This window comes from Rana temporaria, chromosome 2 (assembly GCF_905171775.1).
Source record: "Rana temporaria chromosome 2, aRanTem1.1, whole genome shotgun sequence".
Lineage (NCBI taxonomy): Eukaryota > Metazoa > Chordata > Amphibia > Anura > Ranidae > Rana > Rana temporaria.
Window position 1 is genome coordinate 285728107 of NC_053490.1, and position 20863 is coordinate 285748969.

The 20863-nt window shown below is 43.2% G+C and overlaps 1 protein-coding gene across 2 annotated transcripts in view; it reads left to right on the forward strand.

Annotated features, from left to right (window-relative positions):
• LOC120926886 (cytochrome P450 4F22) overlaps window positions 1-20863 on the forward strand; it is a 91291-nt gene that overhangs the window by 21398 nt on the left and 49030 nt on the right. The window contains exons 2-3 of one of the 2 annotated variants that reach the window (XM_040337179.1): window positions 1928-2150; window positions 13142-13286. In XM_040337179.1, coding sequence (XP_040193113.1) covers window positions 1929-2150; window positions 13142-13286 — 367 coding nt within the window. In that variant the 5' untranslated portion in view covers window position 1928. Of the gene's footprint in view, window positions 1-1927; window positions 2151-13141; window positions 13287-17770; window positions 17916-20863 lie in introns of both variants that reach the window. The other variant, XM_040337180.1, reaches the window with a different exon arrangement.

Genomic DNA, 20863 nt, shown 5'->3' on the forward strand with positions numbered 1-20863 from the left:
GACCGGTTTCCTCGTCAAAAAAGCTCTCCCACCAAGTTTCTTGATGGATTCTGTCTAGGAAACCGGTCATGTGTACGAGGCCTAATACCTGGGAGACAACTGTTGACTGCTAGGAGACACTTGCTGCTAGGAGACACTTACTGGTGGACACTGAAACTCTTTAGGCGCATGGAACACAGGGCCACCAGCAGGAGTTCCAGCTCCTAAGAAGGGATTTACGTTAGACATTTTGCCCTCTCTTGTAGTGTGGGGTGGGGAGGTTGAAATATTAGCCTGTAATACATTTATCCGGATCTGTTTGGTAATGTTAATAAAGCGGTTAGGTGACTGCTGCTTTGATATTGCTGCTAGGGGCAATCTGGCTTAGGAGTGGGCTCAACTGAGAATAACCAGCACCATCTTGGGAAAGCCTAATGCTGGCCATACACTATACGAAAAATCGGCCAAACCCATTTTCGAAAAACAAACATCCGGCTGTGAAAGCAAACGATAGTGTCATCATGTAATGACCGATAAATAATTCAGTGAACATAAATTATTCCATTTTTTTGTTAGTTTTTTTAAATATACCTAGTGCAGACAGTTCGGACGGGAAACACATTAACTTTTCAATTTCTCGTTCGTGTGGCAGACAATTTCCAAACTTGTCCTTTGTTTTTTCGGCTCAAAAACATCCCAACGATTATCAATTTTGTGCCCATTAACTGGCCGAAAAACGAACAAACTGTCTAAATGACCGAATTTCGGACGGTTTTTCGTATAGTGCATGGCCAGCATAAGTCTTGCTTGGACTCCTTGAGGTTCCTGAGAGATTGAAATGGCCATCTTGGATGCAGATGTAACATAAGGCATTTTTTAATAGAACACTGGCAGGGGACAGATGAAGCATCAGATCGATGCTGCATCCACCTAGGTGAGTGGTTGTTTTTTTTTTTGTATGTCCATAGAACAACATTAAATCATTTTCTCTTAAAAATAAATATGTTTTACACATGTAGAGCAAGCAGATGTAGTGGTTAGAGACCTTCTGTTAAGTAAATTGAATAATGCACAGACTTTAATACTTTCTCCACCACTTGTGGAGATTAAGCAGTAGGCATGATGATTATTTTATGTAATATTCATTTTAATTTACATAAGGCAACAATATGACTATGTCCTAGGGAGAAAGTGCTCACTCACCCTACTGTATCTATGAAGGAGCAGCATTGTCACTCTAGGACAGGACTACAGAACACCCTCTCATCTCTTCTCCTTATAGAGGGAAAGTGTTTTGTTGTCTATGGAGAGAGTTGTCAAGAGTGCTAACATGATAATAGTCGCCAGAGGCACAGTATCAAGATCAGATTAATTGATGTCTTGCAGGTTCAACAGGAATATTTTTACAATTTTCCAACAAAACACTTTCAGGCCTGGTTCACTGCATTGCTGTGCAGATCACATGCGATGTCTGTGCGATGTAATTTTAGCCATACATACTAGGGCTGAACTACGAATTGCATTCGCACCAAAATGGTGCAGGACCCTTTTTTTGTCCACACTGGAATCGGATAGAATAGGTGTTCACACCTATGCCATCCAATTCCTGCACTATTTTACAGTTCACACTGCGATCTGCAAACTGATGAGGGGGTGTCATTAACTTTACACTGACACCATCAGCGGTTCGCAGATCTCAGTGTGAACCACTGTGCGATTCAGGTGCGACGCGGTAACCCGCACTGGATTCAAAGGGTTTTCGCATCGCACCAGTGTGAACCGAGCCTCAATGGTATATTTAACCAACTAAAATAAAGCAAATAAGAAAACCTCATTGTTACAGTTTTCATACACTTTAACTTGAAATAAGCTGTACTGTGTGATGTGCTCAGGAATTTGTAGCATAGTGGTGGTGATTTTTTTTTTTATTTCTCTCCCTTTTCCATAGAATGTTGCCCTTAGTGGATCATTTGTTGGATGCATTAAACCTGGAACACACAACATTCAGAATCTATGCTGTCACCGCATTGTTTCTCTTCTTTGTTGTTATTGTCCTTCGGACTTGCCTAAAGGTGGTTCTGTCTGTGAATGCATATATTACCAATGCTCAAAGATTACGCTGTTTCCCAGAGCCTCCAAGACGAAATTGGTTTTTGGGACACCTAGGATTGGTAAGCACACTAAAATCAGTAGTTTGTTTAATTTAACTTACAACTGTATCATCAATGTAACTTTGATAGAATAGATATACAATTCAGCAAAGTTAGTAGTCCATGAAGAACTGTTCCTTGCCCTGGTGGCTGAATGGAGTGGTAGGGGAACAAAAAAAGGGCAGTATATTCTGCTGGGGAAGTTAAAGAGGCACTGTTACCATGCCCAAGCAGTGCTAAGTGACAGTGTCTCTGCAAAGCGCACCCCCTGACCCCCTTATATTCAACTTTGCCGGTGCTCCCCTTACGATCCTTCCTCTATCACAGTTAACGACACTACTAGGTGCTTTCGAATATGGAAGAGCAGGTTACCTCCTCCCCTGTGACAGTGCTTGGGTCTAATGCCGCATACAGACGGTCGTTTTTTGTGATGAAAAAAAACGACGTTTTAAAAAACGTCATTTAAAATGATCGTGTGTGGGCAAAACGTCGTTTTATGTCTTCTAAAAAACGACCAAAAAAAAATTTGAACATGCTCGAATTTTTTGTGTCGTTTTTCAAAACGTCGTTTTATTTCATGATTTAAAACTTCGTTTTTTTTCATCACAAAAAACGACCGTCTGTATGCGGCATAACAGTCAATCACTAGGCCCAAGTGCGGTCATACTGTATGACCCAAACTCCTTGAAAACTCATTTATTTAGGGAAGCCTAATGCTTGCTAAGGGGGTGCCCATTGGGGCACACTCCCAAGCCCTGCTGGCAGTGTCCATTGACACAGCCAGCGGGGCTTTGCCCAACCCCCTGTTCCTTCATCATGGGATTTGTTTGACAGCAGCAGGAGCCAATGACTCCTGCATTTAACTTTTCAGCCAGCAAACGCCCCTGCCACAAACTGCTGATAACGATAACGATAATGTGTGCATAGATACTGTACATAGGATAACATGCTGGGGGTATACTGGCTGCAGAAAAATTACCGCTTAAAGCCAAAAACAGCAGCTGTAAAAACGTCCAGTGTGCATGAGGCCTTAGGGAGATTATTCTTGCTCTCACTTTCAGGAGAGATTTCCTCTGTCATGAGGGATCTGTTACATCTGGAAGCCGCTGAAAAAAAGCTGTCCCTTGTAAACACAGAAGGCTTCTGTGTTTACAAGTGACAATAGGGAGTGGCAGCTGAAGGTGAGAGCCAGAGGTGGTGAAATAGAGTTCCGTCATGATCTGGCAGCAAAACTGGGTGAGAGGGCCTTGTGTTTGACCTATGTGCTCTACGTCTAGAGGAACCCTAGAGTTTCACAGAACCCTGTTGAGAACGTCAGATATTGGGGCTTTGTACGCTTTTTAAATGCATGCATTTATTAAAGTGCAAATGTGGACAAATGAATCTGTACACACATGCAAATAATGAATGCAGTGTAGTATTTTGAAGGACTGCAACAAAATAGTCTGGAGAAAAAAGTAACTTGTTCTACATGGGTAGCATTAGGGTTTGATAATATGTACAATTGTACTTGGCAGCTGAATAAGTTACCAAGAATTCTACAGTTCTGCTTCACAACAGATGTAGTAGTTCTGCTTTTTTTTTTTTCTTTTTGTTTCCTGCCATCATAATAGAATATAAAAGGGTAACAAGTGTAAAGGAACATAAAATCAGATAAAGAAAAATAAAATAGGCAGTTGTGTAAAGTGTGAGATTAGCTATTTCACAAGCATGTAGTGCACTGAAACAATTTATTACATGTACTTTTTGGGGTCACAAATACAATAACATGGTCTTTTCATTGTATACCAGTATACTTTCTAGAAAAGAACAATGTTGTAGATATCTCCGCAAGTTACAGATATCTGTAATTTCTTTAGCTTTCAAAATAACCTTTTTAAGATGTCTCTGTAAATGCATAGTAGGCATTTATCCTGTGTGTGTCCAGCCTCAGCATATTAGAGTCCCTGGGAGGTACAGAATACCTGTGTTCCAGGCATACATCCCTGAACGCGTAGGGCCCTAAACATGAGTGCCAGCCACTATAGGGCTCATCCCCATTCGGTTGCAACCGCGTTAACTTTTGACAGGCTGCAGAACGTTGCACCTGTGACTCCCTGGAACAAAGTTTCAGGATTGGACCCACATTGAACTAAATGCAGGGCAGCCATCACAAATTTTGGGGCCCCTTACACAGCTTTAGGCAGGGCCCCCCTGGAGCAGAGATCCTGCCGCGAGATGATAAGCGGGAGGGTTGGGGTAACAAAAGTGTCATCTCTTCTCTTCTCTATCCTGCCGCAAGATGATAAGCGGGACGGGGGGGGGTTGGTGCTGACAAACAATACAAAGTCAAGTCTTCTCTTCTCTCTCCTGCCAGGAGTTAAAGGTGGGGGGGGGGGGGGTCAGGGGAAAAAATGTAAAAAAAACTGGCCCATCGGGCCCCTTACTGGTGTAATGCCTGTACCCCCCTGATGGCGGTCCTGACTAAATGCCTAATGTGCAAGGAGCCTAATATATCCAGAAAGTTAGGCAAGTTACCTATTTGCAGTGACTCTGTAATTGTAAAAGTATGAGTGCTGCATTTGCTCATACTCTTTTGAAAAAGCTAGTTGCTTGAGTGTGTCTGGCTTCAGTAGTCACATACCTGGAACAAGCCTGCTATATATGAGTGTCAGAAAGTTTCAGAGTTACTTTTCTTTATATTTGTTATAGACCAGAGACTCAGAAAGCATTGAAGGCAAAGCATCAGCATGACATCTCAGGAGCTAATGGAGAAGTCAGCAATGGCAGAAACCATGACAAAGTCACTTTAAAGCAGAGTTCCACCCAAAAGTGAAACTTCCACTTATCTTATTCCTTCCCCCCTCCGGTGCCACAATTGGCACCTTTCGGGGGGGGGGGGGGGTACAGGATACCTGTGTATGACAGGTATCCTTTCCCACTTCCGGGAGTCCCTGCTGCGGAGCTGTGAAGTCACCGCAGGGCTTCCTCCTTCTCCCCTGGCCGCCGGGCCAATAGGAGAGAGGAGCGGGGCCTCGCGAATGCGCAGTAGGGTAACCGGCGTGAAGCCAAAAAGGCTACACTGCTGGGTTCCCCTACCCGCAATGGGGGCGGAGCTGATGTAAACATCAGCTGCGGGTGCCAGCATTGCTGGACTCATTATTGAAAGCCTGCAGCTGCAGGCCAGGACACCACTTTAACTGTAAACATTCAAAACCATTCTACTGAAGGAGCCAAAAGAATGGTATTCCTTCAACAACAGACAAGAGAATAGTATCACAAATACAGGCTGAGCTCCATCGTGTCATTTACAACCTGAACAAGGATGGCATGGTCTTTGTGGGTGTTTGACATTATTAGAGGTTGCAGAAAGTATATTGTTTTCAATTAGACAGACTTTTTTTCTTTCATATGTATACTTATAATGCATTATAAAAGGCTATAGGTCCACTTTAGCTTAACACCAGAGGCGGCTGTATGCTTTGAGAGGCCTTAGGCAAAACTTGACATGGGGCCCTACTCTCGCCCATGATGGGAAAAATAATTCAAGCCTCTTCCCCACAACCCTGGCCCGTGGTTGTGGGGGTCTGCATGTAGGGGGCTTATCGGAATCTGGAAGCCCACTTTAACAAGGTGGTCCCCAGATCCTGCTCTTTAATAACTAAGGGGCGAGGGCCATCCGGAGCTGTCACCTGGTGAACCTGTCCCCTTGTGACATCATTGACTGAGGGCATGCTGGGTCATTGACGTCACAAGGGGTTGGTGTCACCGATATTCACTGGTTGTTAGGGATGCCGGCGGCCCTGCTCCTGAGTCAGGGCTCTTAACGCTGCCTGAGCACAGCAGTGTTAAGGTCCCCTGTCCCTCAAAACTGGGGTAATGCATTGGGCAAGTTAGGCGGCTGCGAGGCCCCTGTGAGTGCGAGGCCTTAGGCGACCGCCTAATTTGCCTAATTAAAGAGCCGCCTCTGCTTAACACACACTCTGCTTCTGGTGATTCGGGCTGAATGATTTTCTCTAAGGAAAGAGCCAAAATAGAACAGAATAGCTTCACACTCATAACCTGTAGCTATATATAACTACCAGATATTTAAACCATTCAAACTCCTTTGTTCCCCAAGGTAATATCATGTTTGGTGACTTCTCTTGGGATCACAGCTCTGACTTTCAGTGCATATATGTGTGTACAGACACATCCATGGATCTTCCCATTTACCAACAGACATTCCAGCAAAAAAATAAAAAATAAATAGCAAACTCTTGGAGTGCTGCATGTTTTTCTGGATTATCTATGTCATAATAAGTGGTAACACAAAGAAAACATTTGGCCATCATCCTAATGATGATATTTTTAGATTAACAGCCTTCAGGGACAGACTGGAACTCCAGCCAATGATAAATTCTCAGGGTCACATGTCAGAATCTCAATTGAGAAAGTGGGTGTTTAGCTTCATCCCTCTCTACCTTCCAAGCATAACATTTGATAAAGGAGGCAGGCACTGATTATTTATTCACCTGAAGAAGAAAGAGGGAAACCTGAAGTTAAGTCAAGATTTGCATAATAGAGCAACCAGGGTTTTTGTGGATCCCAATAGGAGAGCATAGCAGAATTATTAAATCATGCTAGCTAGCATTGAATTGCTAGTTCATATGTACCTAAAAGGTAAGTATAGAGTCAATTTAAAATCATATTCTTTTATTTTCTTATTTCTTTTATTTTCTACCTTATGAAGTCACCTTTTTGCTCTTTTGCATTCACCTTCTTCAGCACCTGCAATTGTATCTGCACCTTGCTGTTCCTAAACTTATGTCACCATGGCACCCAGGGGTGTTGTCCCCTCCTTGCTGTACACTAGCTCTTACAAATTACAAGAAACCTTTTCTAAGGCCCTGTCAGTACAGTGCAGTTTTCCGTGTTGTGTTTTTATGTGCATTTTATACACATTTTTAGGTGCCCTGCTATAAAAGTCTTTTAGAACATGTGTTTTCATGCAGTGTAAATTTCATAGAAAAAAAGGAAAGGCAGTTAACAGTAAAACTACTTTCAGAGGGGTACACAGCAGGGTTAATTTACTAAAGAGGTAGACTGAGTTCACTTTTCAAATTTTCAATTTTGCATAGTAAATTTTTACATAGTGTAGGGATTTTAGGACCAAAATAAGAAAGTTGGGGGTTATCCTCAAAAGAGATACTCCGACTTAACTGCTGTTCAGTCTGTGTGTAACTTTGGAAACGATCCTCAAAAGGCTTTTTCCCAAGTTACACAGAAGATCCGGCATGTGTAATTGAATTACACTGCCTAATTTTAGGATGCAGTACCGCATCCGCCGCTGGGGGCATTTCGAGTCGAAATGCCGTTGCTAGTATGCAAATTAGCACTTAAGGCGATCCACAAAGCTTTCTAGCTTCCTTTTTGCGCCGTAAGTGTTATTTTGCAAGTGTAAAATTAGGGCTCGTTTTACAAAGTGTAAAGTTAGTCACACCTTGTAAAGGCCCATTGCAGCGACGGCATTTGGTATGCTTTCCCGAGGGAGAACTCCACGGCAATTTGTAAAAAACAAAACCGGCATGGGTTCCCCCCCAGGAGCATACCAGGCCCTTAGGTCTGGTATGGGTTGTAAGGGGACCCCCCCTACGCCGAAAAATCGACGTAGGGGGTCCCCTACAATCCATACCAGACCCGTATCCAAAGCACGCTACCCGGCCAGCCAGGAAGGGAGTGGGGACGAGCGAGCGCCCCCCCCCCCTCCTGAGCCGTGCCAGGCCGCATGCCCTCAACATGGGGGGGTTGGGTGCTCTGGGGCAGGGGGGCGCACTGCGGGCCCCCCCACCCCAGAGCACCCTGTCCCCATGTTAATGAGGACAGGACCTCTTCCCGACAACCCTTGCCATTGGTTGTCGGGGTCTGCGGGCGGAGGCTTATCGGAATCTGGGAGTCCCCTTTAATAAGGGGGCCCCCAGATACCGGCCCCCCACCCTAAGTGAATGGATATGGGGTACATCGTACCCCTATCCATTCACCTGGAGGCAAAAAGTAAAAGTTAATAAACACACAACACAAGGCTTTTTAAAATATTTTATTATTCTCCGGACGCCCCCCCTGTCTTCGTTATTAGCTCAATTACCAGGGGGGGCTTCTTCTTCCGCTCTCCGGGGGTCTTCTCCGCTCTCCGGGGGGGGTTTCTTCTTCCGCTCTCCGGGGGGGGGCTTCTCCGGACTCCGGGGGTCTTCTTCCATCTTCTCCCCTCTTCCGCTCTTGACTCGGCGAACCCCGGTTCTTCTGCAGCTCTCCGGTGCCTTCTTCTTCAGCGCTGGCTGCCTGCTATGTTTGTGTGTTAGCTCGATTTCAAACAGGCAGCCAGCGCGGTCTTCTGTGGCGTCAGGGTCTTCCTTTCTTCCGATGTTGCCTCGTCGCCTCTTGTCACTGTAATGATGGAAGCGCGCCTTGCATCACATTTATATAGGCATCACCGTCCCATCATGCTCCGGCAGGTACCCACGTGGTGGGTGCCTACCCACGTGCACCCACCACGTGGGTACCTACCGGAGCATGATGGGACGGTGATGCCTATATAAATGGGATGCAAGGCGCGCTTCCATCATTACAGCGACAACAGGCGACGAGGCAACATCGGAAGAAAGGAAGAGAAGACCCTGACGCCACAGAAGACCGCGCCGGCTGCCTGTTTGAAATCGAGCTAACACACAAACATAGCAGGCAGCCAGCGCTGAAGAAGAAGGCACCGGAGAGCTGCAGAAGAACCGGGGTTCGCCGAGTCAAGAGCGGAAGAGGGGAGAAGATGGAAGAAGACCCCCGGAGTCCGGAGAAGCCCCCCCCCGGAGAGCGGAAGAAGAAACCCCCCCCGGAGAGCGGAGAAGACCCCCGGAGAGCGGAAGAAGAAGCCCCCCCTGGTAATTGAGCTAATAACGAAGACAGGGGGGGCGTCCGGAGCAGAATAATAAAATATTTTAAAAAGCCTTGTGTTGTGTGTTTATTAACTTTTACTTTTTGCCTCCAGGTGAATGGATAGGGGTACGATGTACCCCATATCCATTCACTTAGGGTGGGGGGCCGGTATCTGGGGGCCCCCTTATTAAAGGGGACTCCCAGATTCCGATAAGCCTCCGCCCGCAGACCCCGACAACCAATGGCAAGGGTTGTCGGGAAGAGGTCCTGTCCTCATCAACATGGGGACAGGGTGCTCTGGGGTGGGGGGCCCGCAGTGCCCCCCCCTGCCCAAGAGCACCCAACCCCCCCATGTTGAGGGCACGCGGCCTGGCACGGCTCAGGAGGGGGGGGGCGCTCGCTCGTCCGCACTCCCTTCCTGGCCGGCCGGGTAGCGTGCTTTGGATACGGGTCTGGTATGGATTGTAGGGGGACCCCCTACGTCAATTTTTCGGCGTGGGGGGGTCTCCTTACAACCCATGCCAGACCTAAGGGCCTGGTATGCTCCTGGGGGGGGAACCCATGCCGTTTTTTTCTTTGAAAATTGGCATTGGGTTCTCCCTCAGGAATGCATGCCGCTGTCATTTTTGTTATCCCCGACGCAACTTTAAGCCGTCGCGATCCTCAAAACTCGGCGTAACGTAACTTCGCGCATGCGCAGTACGGCCGGCGCGCATGCGCAGTACGGCCGGCGCGGGAGCGCGCCTCATTTAAATGGGACTCGCCCCATTTGAATAGGAACGCCTTGCGCCGGCGGAATTTTAGTTACACAGCCTGAAATTTCTAGATAAGTGCTTTGTGGATCAGGCACTTAGGTAGAAACTTTAAGGCAGTGTAACTTAAATTGGATTTTTTAAGTTACGTCAGGTTTTTGTGGATCTGGCCCGTTGTTACTGTGGGACCCAAGAAAGACTTTTTATCAAAATTTCTGCAAATCCTTACAAAACAAAACAGAAAAATGGCTGTATAAGAAAAACAGACACAGAGGGCCAGATCCACGAAGCGTTTACGCTGGCGTATCTATTGATACGCCGCGTAACTTCTAGTTTGCTCCGGCGTATCTTTGTTTTGTATCCACAAAACAAGATACGCCTGAAGCTGGGCTAGATCCGACTGGCGTACGTCCTAGTACGCCGTCGAATCTAAGGTGCATATTTACGCTGGCCGCTAGGTGGCGTTTCCGTAGATTTCCGCATCGAGTATGCAAATTATCTAGATACGGCGATCCACGAACGTACGTCCGGCCGGCGCATTTTTTTACGTCATTTTCATAAGGCTTTTTTCGGCGTATAGTTACCCCTGCTATATGAGGCGTATCCTATGTGAAGTATGGACGTCGTTCCCGCGTTGAATTTTGAAAATTTTACGTTGTTTGCGTAAGTCGTTCGCGATTAGAGCTTTGCGTAGAATGACGTTCACGTCGTAAGCATCGGCTTGTTGCGGGGTAATTTCGAGCATGCGCACTGGGATACCCCCACGGACGGCGAATGCGCCGTTCAGAAAAAACGTCATTTACGTCGGGTCAAGACGTATTACCATAAAACACGCCCCCATCTCATCCATTTGAATTGCGCGCCCTTACGCCGACACAGTTACACTACGCCGCCGTAACTTACGGTGCAAATTCTTTGAGGATACAGGGAAAACGCTGTAAGTTACAGCGGCGTAGTGTATCTGAGATACGCTACGCCGGCCGTAAAGAAGCACAGCGCTCCGTGGATCTGGCCCAGAAACAGTAAGGACCTATTTACATGCATTGCAGGAATGCATGGTCCTGCAGTGCAGATTACATACGTTGACTCATTGTGGTGCCATTTATATTGAATAGTACCCCAGCTCATTAGGGCAACATGCATGCATTTCAACATGGCAATTCACTATAGTGTCTTGTGGTGTGTTAAAAATGTTGTGGCACATCCGATTTTTAAGACGGTTAGGTGCATTGGCAGCCCATTTATTTCAATGGACTTCCTTAATGCAACACATGATAAGACGTCATATAACCTGCCTTACACACCACAAATTCATGCAACTCTGTATTCAATATATAACAAGGAGGCGTCAAGGATTGCACATGAGAAGAGCTGCAGGACATTACCTATACTGGTGGTATGAGGCTATCTACTGCCTTTAAGGCAGATTCTGCCTCAATCAACCTAGCCACCTGTGTTTAAGCCCTGGTTCACACTGGTGCGTTTTGAAATGCGATTTCGCATGTCAAATCGCATGTCAAAATGGCGGTATTTGCCGCAAATTGCTGGCAATGGCACCGTCCTAATCGGTGCGACGCCGCATCTGCGGCGCTGCACCGATTTCAAAAAGTAGTTTCTGTACTACTTTTTGCGATTTCGGCACGAAACCTGCACAAATGTCTCTATAATCGCGGCCGAAATCGGGAATGACAGGCAGGAATGAAATCGTGCGAGTTCAGCTGAACGCGAACGGCTTCACTCCTGCAGCCCAGTGTGAACCTGGGCTATAATACAGTTTTTTAATGCTTTTTGCCCTACCAGTAAAAATTCCATGGGTTTGTTTTAATGCTATGGGCAGCCTTTTTAGCTTGTTAAAGAGGAATTCCATGTATGGATATGTTATACATAGTTACATTGCTTTAGCTTGGACCAACGTAAATATGTATATATCATACCAGGCGGATGCCCCAAAAAGCTGGAAATCACTAAGGTAGTGCAGTACAGAAGTGATCTCCATTTGCTTCCGGGTCCCATGTTGAGTGGCTGCCCTGCTGCATTGTGAACACAGGAGGTCGGGCCGCTAGGCACAGGCTTAATTCAGAGAACACTTTGCATTTGCTGAATGAATGCAAAGCATTCTCTGATTGGACAAGATAGAGAGCATGATGTCACCACCCTACCTGGAATTCCTGTTTAATTTTAAGGCTTTCATTACAATGAAATTCCCCACCTGGAATTCATTGCAGACACTTTTCTCCATTTCTTTAAGCTTTAGTAAAGTCAAGAGAAATAAAGTCAAATGCCTCGTACACACGACCATTTTTTCCGACTGGAAAACTGCTATGAGAGCTTTTCATCAGGAAACCCAGCGGTGGGTATGTTCCCGATGGGAAAACTGCCGGACAAGAAAAGAGAGCAGGATCTCATTTTTCCCGTCAGGAAAACTGTTCGTCTTTATGGTTTTCCGACTGGCAAGAAAAGCGCATGCTCAGAATCAAGTATGAGATGGGAGCGCTCTTTCTGGTAAAAATAGCGTTCGCAATGCAGATATCACATTCGTCACGCTGCAAAGCGCGAATCGTCTCTCTCTAAACTTTTACTAACACGAGGATCAGCAAAAGCAGCCCAAAGGGTGGTGCAGTTGGAATGGAACTTCACCCTTTATAGTGCCGTCGTGTTGTATGTCACCGCACTTTGGATGGGTGGACTTTTGTCTGAGCGTGTATATAAAAGGCAGGCTGAGAGGAATTCTGTCGGGAAAATCGTTGTTTTCTTTTTATCCGATGGAAAAAACGGTCGTGTGAACAAGGCATTAGTAGTATTTTTTTTTTTTTAATAGTAGACTTTACTAATTAGCCCCAGGTCTCTTTCCCTCATAATTTCCTCCATGTCCACCCCTGCCTCGCACGCATTGTAGCCTTCCAATTATGCATTAACAAAAATCCTATTTTTTTTTTCCTTGCACATGATTGGGTATTCAAAAGTGAATACCACTGTACCTCAGTAAGCTAAGTGAAAATTCAATTTACAAAATGCACAGTAAATTAACCCCAGAGTATTTTTGAATGACAGTGGTAATCCCAAGTATCTTGTAGTGCCTGGTATTAACCAGGACCTTTACTTCTACAAATGACTGGCATGTCCACTTTTAACAGTAATAAATAGATAAACTGGGGACCTTGATATTTGATTTTAAAACCCATTTGGAGTCCTGGTCTACTGGTCCTCCAGTAACATGCAAGGAAATATACTTGTACATAAAGGGTATAAGTAGGGACCACTTGACCTTATCACTGGTCTTACACTGCTTATTAATGCTGATAATATGCTTGCACGCTAACCTATTTTCACTCCTCTGCAGTATAACCTTGCTTTGTGCCATATCCTTGCTTTTAGATTATGCCAAATGAAGAGGGTTTGAATGAAGTCAGCAAGCTAGTCACAAAATTTACCTACACTCTGAAGTCATGGATTGGACCAACCGTGCCTTTAATATCTCTTATTCATCCGGACACAGTTAAACCATTGGTAGCAGCTTCAGGTATTGTATCAAAGCCCCAAAGATGTATCACGGTTTCACCCTCAGTAAAAAAAAAAAGAAAAGAAATTAAATTAAGTTTAAGAATGATGTTTACAGGTATTATTCATTTGTGAATATTTCAGATATGATTATAAAAACAACAAAAGAAAAAAAAACTAGAGACTTGCTTGTTTAGATACGTTAACCCAAAGTTCCCATCTTAAGCAAAGGTAGACAATAAGTAGCATTTTCTATACTAAGCCATATCGTTTATATTTCAAAATGTTCTGCATGAGTCCCAGTCAGAATATTGAGGTATCATCCCTTCAAATAAGCAACATTTTTTACATAAACTTTTTATTAGTTCAGTGTCATACTTTCCTAAATAAAAGAAACCTCTTGTATTCAGTGGACCTCAGGGAAACAATTATGTGTGACCCAATTAATCTTATTCTAATTCTCATTTTGAATACTAATGTGTGTTTTAAAAGTTTACACCTGGAGCAGACCGGTTGCAAACCTGAAACTTTGGGGTTGATTTACTAAAGCTAAGTTTTTACTAAACTGTAAATTGTGAGAATTGCCATAGCTCACCCACCGTATGGGTCAATTTTCGAGAGATGATTGTTGTTGAAGGTATGAATTACATTAAATTTTGGGATCAATTTACTAAAGAGTAATTTTCACCCTAGGCTTAAAGCCTTCTTTGACCTGATTAGGTATTTAAAGTGAACACGGGCTGGATTTTAAAATAATTTTAATCCAAACAGTGTGAAAAGTAGCAGTGAAAAATACGTAGTGGCTTTTAAATTGTCATACAGCGCCTTGAAAAATTATTCATACCCTTGACATTTTTCATATTTTGTCATGTTACAACCAAATATGTAACTGTATTTTATTGGAATTTTATGTGATAGACCAACACAAAGTGGCACATAATTGTGAAGTGGAAGGAAAATGATAAATGGTTTTCGACATTTTTTATAAATAAATATCTGAAAAGTGTGACGAGCACTTGTATACAGTCATTACTTTGTAGAACCACCTTTGGCGGCAATTACAGGTGCAAGTCTTTTTGGGGATGTCTCTACCAGCTTTGCACATCTAGAGCGTGACATTTTTGCCCATTCTTCTTTGCAAAATATCTCAAGCTCTGTCATATTGGACAATTGGCAATTTGCAAGTCTTGTCACAGATTCTGAATTGGATTTAGGTCTGACTTTGACTGGGCCATTCTAACACATCAATATGCTTTGATCTAAACCATTCCATTGTAGCTCTGGCTGTATGTTTAGGGTCATTGTCCTGCTGGAAGGTGAACCTCCGCCCCAGTCTCAAGCCTTTTTAAGACTCTTTTTTTGTTTTCTTCTAAGATTTTGCCCTGTTTTTGGCTCCATCCAACTTCCTATCAACTCTGAACAGCTTCCCTAAACTGCTGAAGAAAAGCATCCCCACAGCATGATGCTGCCACCACCATGTGTCACAGTGGGAAAGGTTTGTTCAGGGTGATGTGCAGTGTTAGTTTTCCGCCACACATAACGTTTTGCTTTTAGGCCAAAAAGGTAAATTTTGGTCTCATCTGAACAGAGCACCTTCTTCCACGTGTTTGCTGTGTCCCCCATATGACTTTTTGCAAACTGCAAATGGGACTTCTTATTGCTTTCTTGCAACAATATTTTCTTCTTGCCACTCTTCCATAAAGGCGAGATTTGCAGAGTGCACGACAATAGTTGTCCTGTGGATAGATTCTCCCACCTGAGCTGTGGATCTCTGCAGCTCCTGCAGAGTTATAATGGGCCTCTTGGCTGCTTCTGTAATGAATGCCCTCCTTGCCCGGCTTGTCAGTTTAGGTGGACGGCCATGTTTTGGTAGGTTTGCAGTTGTGCCATACTCTTTCCATTTTTGGATGATGGGTTGAACAGTGCTCAGTGAGATGTTCAAAGCTTGGAATATATTTGTATAACCTAACCCAGCTTTAAACTTCTCCAGAACTTTATCCCTGACCTGTCTGGTGTGTTCCTTGGCCTTTGTGATGCTGTTTGTTCACTAAGGTTCTCTGACAAACCTCTGAGGGCTTCACAGAACAGCTGTATTTACTGAGATTAAATTACACACAGGTGGACTCTATTTGCTAATTAGGTGACTTCTGAAGGCAATTTGTTCTACTAGATTTTAGTTAGGGGTATCAAAGTAAAATGGACTGAAATACAAATGCACGCCACACTTTTCAGATATTTATTTGTAAAAAACTCTGAAAACCATTTATCATTTTCCTTCCACTTCACAATTATGTGACGCTTTGTGTTGGTCTATGACATAAAATCCCAATAAAAGACATTTACGTTTTTGGTTGGAACATGACAAAAGTTGGAAAATTTCAAGGCTTATGAATACTTTTTAAAGGCACTGTATCTATTGCTTAATTTTGTGTCTTGTTTGCAGTTGTTTTGTTCATAAAGTATAGTGTACTTACAGTCAAGATACATGCTTACTTTATTGTTTACCAGAAAATGTTGTGTTTTTCATATTTTTGCATGTTTGCGTTTCCATATTTTCATTGGCTGCTATCTTGGAGTGTAGAAATTCTGCACCTGTGCAAACAAACTGCTGAGTTTTAAGGACCTATTTACATTGTTGCATTGTGTTAACATGGTAGTACCTGCATAATCTCAACATATATAGTGCAGTGCTGTCCATTTTAAATGACACCACAACACTCTAATCCAATGCACACCCAATACAGTAATGCGCTGAGTTGAAAAAGATAGTGCTTCCGGGTCCTGTGCCGAGTGCCTGCCCTGCTGCATTTTGAAAACAGGAGGTCAGCTGCTCAGTGTGGGTGCCATTCAAAGAATGTTTTGCAGTTTCGTAATGAATGCAAAGCATTCTCTGATTGAGAGAGATGATGTCATGCTCTCCCCTTTGCCTAATCAGAGAAGGCTTTGCATTTATTCCAAAAATGCAGAGCATTCTCTAAATGGCACCGGAGCTGTGCTGCCGACCTTCTGTGTTCAGAATACTGCAGGGTAATTGCCAGGAACTAGAAGTAAGTGGACTTCACAAGATCACTGTAAGTTGTTGTTTTCATGTATTTTGTGCAAAGTGACAGATAATAAGAGGAAATGTATGCTATGTGTAACTGTATTTGAAAAGTAGTTTTAAAATGGTCTGTTATGTACAGTTGTATACTAAATATTTTCAGCTAGAACATACTAAGAGTTCTATTTACTGTTTTAAATAATTATTCTATATGAAAGACAGCTGAAAGCCACATGGGAAGCACTGCTGTAAAAAAATACAGATGGAATCTCATTGGCTGGCATATGAACAAGGCATCCACTAGGATTTATAAATATGCTCAACTTTCTGCGGACCTCTTAAAGTACATGTAAACCCTGCCCAAATTACATTTAATTTACCAAAGCACTGGTTATCATAAACAATTCATTTGTCTTTCTTTTTAAAGTGGAGTTCCACCCATAAATATAACATTACATAAGTAGTTTTAAAAAAATGTCATTAGTCCTTTAAGAAAAAAAAAATATTTTTTAGATGCCTTCAAAGTGTTGTTGCTAGGCAGAATAGTTAATCTTCCCACTTCCTGCACCTAGGTGCTTAAGCTTCCTAACCTACACCGCACAGACTCCTGGGAATGTAGTGGGTGTAACTTTCCAGTCTCGAAGAATCATGTGACTTGGACAGTACAGGTGCTGAAACCTGATCTGTAACCTATTACACTGCTTGTGCAGCACTGAGCATGTGCGAGATCTGCAAGTCTGAAATCCAGGAAGTCATACAGTCTGGCTTCATGATGCCCACACTTAAGATGGCCCCAGTCAATTTCTATTTTATAAAGTGTCTAAATGCTGTAACAACCTAACAAAACGGACCTTAGTTTACAGACTAACTTTACTAGAATACATTAAGCTTGTGTATTACAGGGGTATTTATATATAAAAAGTGAAATTGTGGCCGGAACTCCGCTTTAAATACAGTTTTTTTTTCATTTTCAGTCTTTATAACATATCAACACTGCTTATCTCCTAAAGCCTTGTTACAGCCATGCGGTGCAGCTCTGCATAGAAACCAATCATCTTCCAGGTTTTTTGTCAAAGCTTAATTGAACAAGGAGTAGTTAGAAGCTGATTGGCTACCATGCACAGCCGCACCAGATTTTGCACTCTCCAGTTTTAGTAAGTCAACTCCGCTGTGTTTTGGCATGGTTGCTGCTAGTCCCTATTGGAAAAGCATGTTACAGGGTGACAATGCAGGAGAACAATTGGAATACTGGGAAAAAGTGCTGTCACCCTATAATGAAAGGCCTTCATGTCATAATCACCAGGTATTATTTTATTGACAGCTGCAGATATTAATACGGAAGATCATTTTTGAGATTATTTTAACATGTTAAGTCTTATATGAGATTTTAGAAATTGGGTTTACATATACTTTAAATGCGCATGCATTATTGTTATCAATCTGACTGTTACTTCCCACCAATCTAGATCACGAGTACAGAAGAAGGATTACTGGTGGCAAATGATCTGGTGAAGAAGTATGTCTATGCCTGCTCCTGGTGGTTTAGCCTTTACTATCCTATCATCAGACTTTTCCACCCCACTAGCATTAAGTCAGTCCTGCAGGTTCCAGGTAGACAATTTTTTCCAAGTCTTCTGTATCACTGTCACCTGCTTCAGTTTATGTGCTAAGACTTTTTCTAGCTGGTGCGCATACTGAACAGACATTCATGCTAGTAGGATACATTGCAATTTGTGCTTAGTTGTGCTTAAAGTGCAAAATACTAATGCCTGCAACCTGCAGGTAGCGCTTATGCTTGACACCTACTTACTGTTTTAGCTTCACCCTTACTTTTGCACTTTTTTTTTTTTTGCACCTCTGCTGCCAAAGATGTAAATACAATAAAAATAAATAAGATGAGGACATCCTCTACTTTTTTACATACCTTCCAAATATTAAAAAAGGAAATTTGAATACTTACCTTCAGGTCACAGTAAATTTGGTTGTTTTTTTCCCCCACAATAGCAACAGAACAAAGATAAAACGCACTTTTGTTATTGTGGCCACCATCTCAAGCCTCCATTAAAAAGGATGATATTTGATGGACGGGAAATCATATTTCAGTTTCTTTATACGGTATATTTGTTGTTTCCCTTACATGCCTCTGTACATTTCCCAGTGGTCCACTGTTTCTGCTTATGTACTGACTCATTGTGATGGAACATTGGGGGTTATTTACAAAAGGCAAATCCATTTTGCACTACAATATGTGCACTGAAAGTGCACTTGGAAGTGCAGTCGCTGTAAATCTGAGGGAAGATCTGAAATGAGGGGAAGCTCTGCTGATTTTATCACCCAATCACGTGCAAGCTAAAATCATGTTTTTTATTTTCCTTGCATGTCCCCCTCAGATTTACAGGGACTGCACTTCCAAGTGTACTTTCAAAGTTGGATTTACCTTTCGTAAATAACCCCCATTGTCTTGGTTTTCTGGTGATGTCATACGCATACATGTTTCATTTATGATTCTTGATTGTTCTGGAATTTCTAAAATAGATTTTATTGGTTGTGCTACAGGGTAACCATTAAGGCTGGGTTTACACCGCAGCACAGAGTGTCTCATAGCAGGAATCCGGTGCATTTACATTCACCGTTTCAGATCTGATTTCAGCCCGAATTTTTGCCTGAATTCGGACCTGAAACGGACCAAAAGACACACAGGAATACCTGTGCAATTCGCACCGGAGCCACTCCATTGAGAGCCAGTCACAATCTCCTGACACGTTTCCCTGCATGCAATTCGCAATAGTGTAAACCCAACCTTAAGGTACAATAAAGACATCAATCATGATCTCGCACATGCAGAGCTGGGTTGAAAATATCTTAAAGGGGTTGTAAAGGGAAAAAAAGTTTTCCCTAAATAGCTTCCTTTACTATAGTGCAGTCCTCCTTCACTTACCTCCTCCTTCCATTTTTCTTTTAAATGTCCTTATTTCTTCTGAGAAATCCTCACTTCCTGTTTTTCTGTCTGTAACTACACACAGTAATGCGAGGCTCTCTCCCTGTGTGGAGAAAGCCTCTTGAGGGGGGAGGGGGCGAGCAGGATGCCTAATAACACACAGCTCCTTTCTCTATCTGCAACGTAGAGAGTGTCCTGACCCTCCTGCTCGCCCCCTCAAGAGGCTTTCTCCACACCATGGAGAAAGCCTCGCATTACGGTGTGTAGTTACAGACAGAAGAACAGGAAGTGAGGATTTCTCAGAAGAAATAAGGACATTTAAAAGCAAAATGGAAGGATGAGGTAAGTGAAGGAGGACTGCACTAAGGTAAAGGAAGCTATTTAGGGAAAAAATAAATTACTTTTACAACCCCTTTAAAGCCAGGACAGGGAAATTGGAAACTTCTCCGAGATTAAAGACAAATATGTACTCTAGTAAAATGTAGAAGAGTTAGAACTTCTGATAATGTTTTTATTGCTGTCCATGACTTCTTGTCCCAGTGACAACTCCCATCTCTTGTAAAGGTGTTACAGGGGCAGTAAAGGTGGTAAAATCTAACCTATCGAGTCCCGAACAGAAAAAAATACTGACAGAGATTGTAATTCTTCCCCACTCTGTCCAAAATGAAAACATATTTGGCTGACGTTAGATTGTGAATGTGTACTATATTACATAATTTTACAGCTATGCGTATGACTTCACTACATGTTCAGAGGAACTCTCTGTCTACTCAACTTGACTGAGAGTCATCGGCTCTCTGCTCACTGAACACCAAGAACTAAGCCATTGGCAATGGGTCTTAGGGCAGCGGGGGATAGATACAGTATTGGACTGATGCTGCATCCACCGGGGTGAGTATTTAAAGTAGTATTAATCCCATAAGGAACGAAATATTCTCCAGTACATTTTTAAGTTCATATATCTGGCAGTCACTTACGTTTACAACTTCACTGGAGCCGACTCTGGACCTAAACAGAGCTTTCCTGAGCTTCAAATCAGGAAGAGCACACTCTGTGTAACAACAAACAAGGAACAGCAGCTCCATTTATTGGCCTTGTGGAGAGAGGTGGGAGCAGGGTAGTGGCTTGCCATCCTAAGGCTTTGGGGTTGTGTGTTTGTGTGGACACACCCATCTCCTGGCAGATAGCACACATTCAAGGGTGGTTCCATAGGACCCTGTATGGAAAAGGAGCCACCCTGAATAGTGAAATCAATAGCACTGGTGGGACCATCTGAATGCAGCGGACAAGAGGAATTCAGTGCATCAAAAAAAAAAAACAGCATATACTGTAAATTTACATCTCAATCAAGAATTTTTTTTAAATGTTAATGCTTGATTATCACTTTAAAGAAGAACTTTTTTTAATGGGCCTCAGAAGATATTAACCATAATGCACAGCATATTAGGACATTATGGAATACTTATATGTCAGACGATCCCCTCCAGCGCTGGGATATCAGCACTTCCGCTGGTCACAGGCACTGTCTGACTGGTTTTCCTTCTTCACACTGTTCGACCACTGATTGGTTGGTTGGCAGTGACATCTCTCCCATGCATGCACACAGGAGTTAGATCATCAC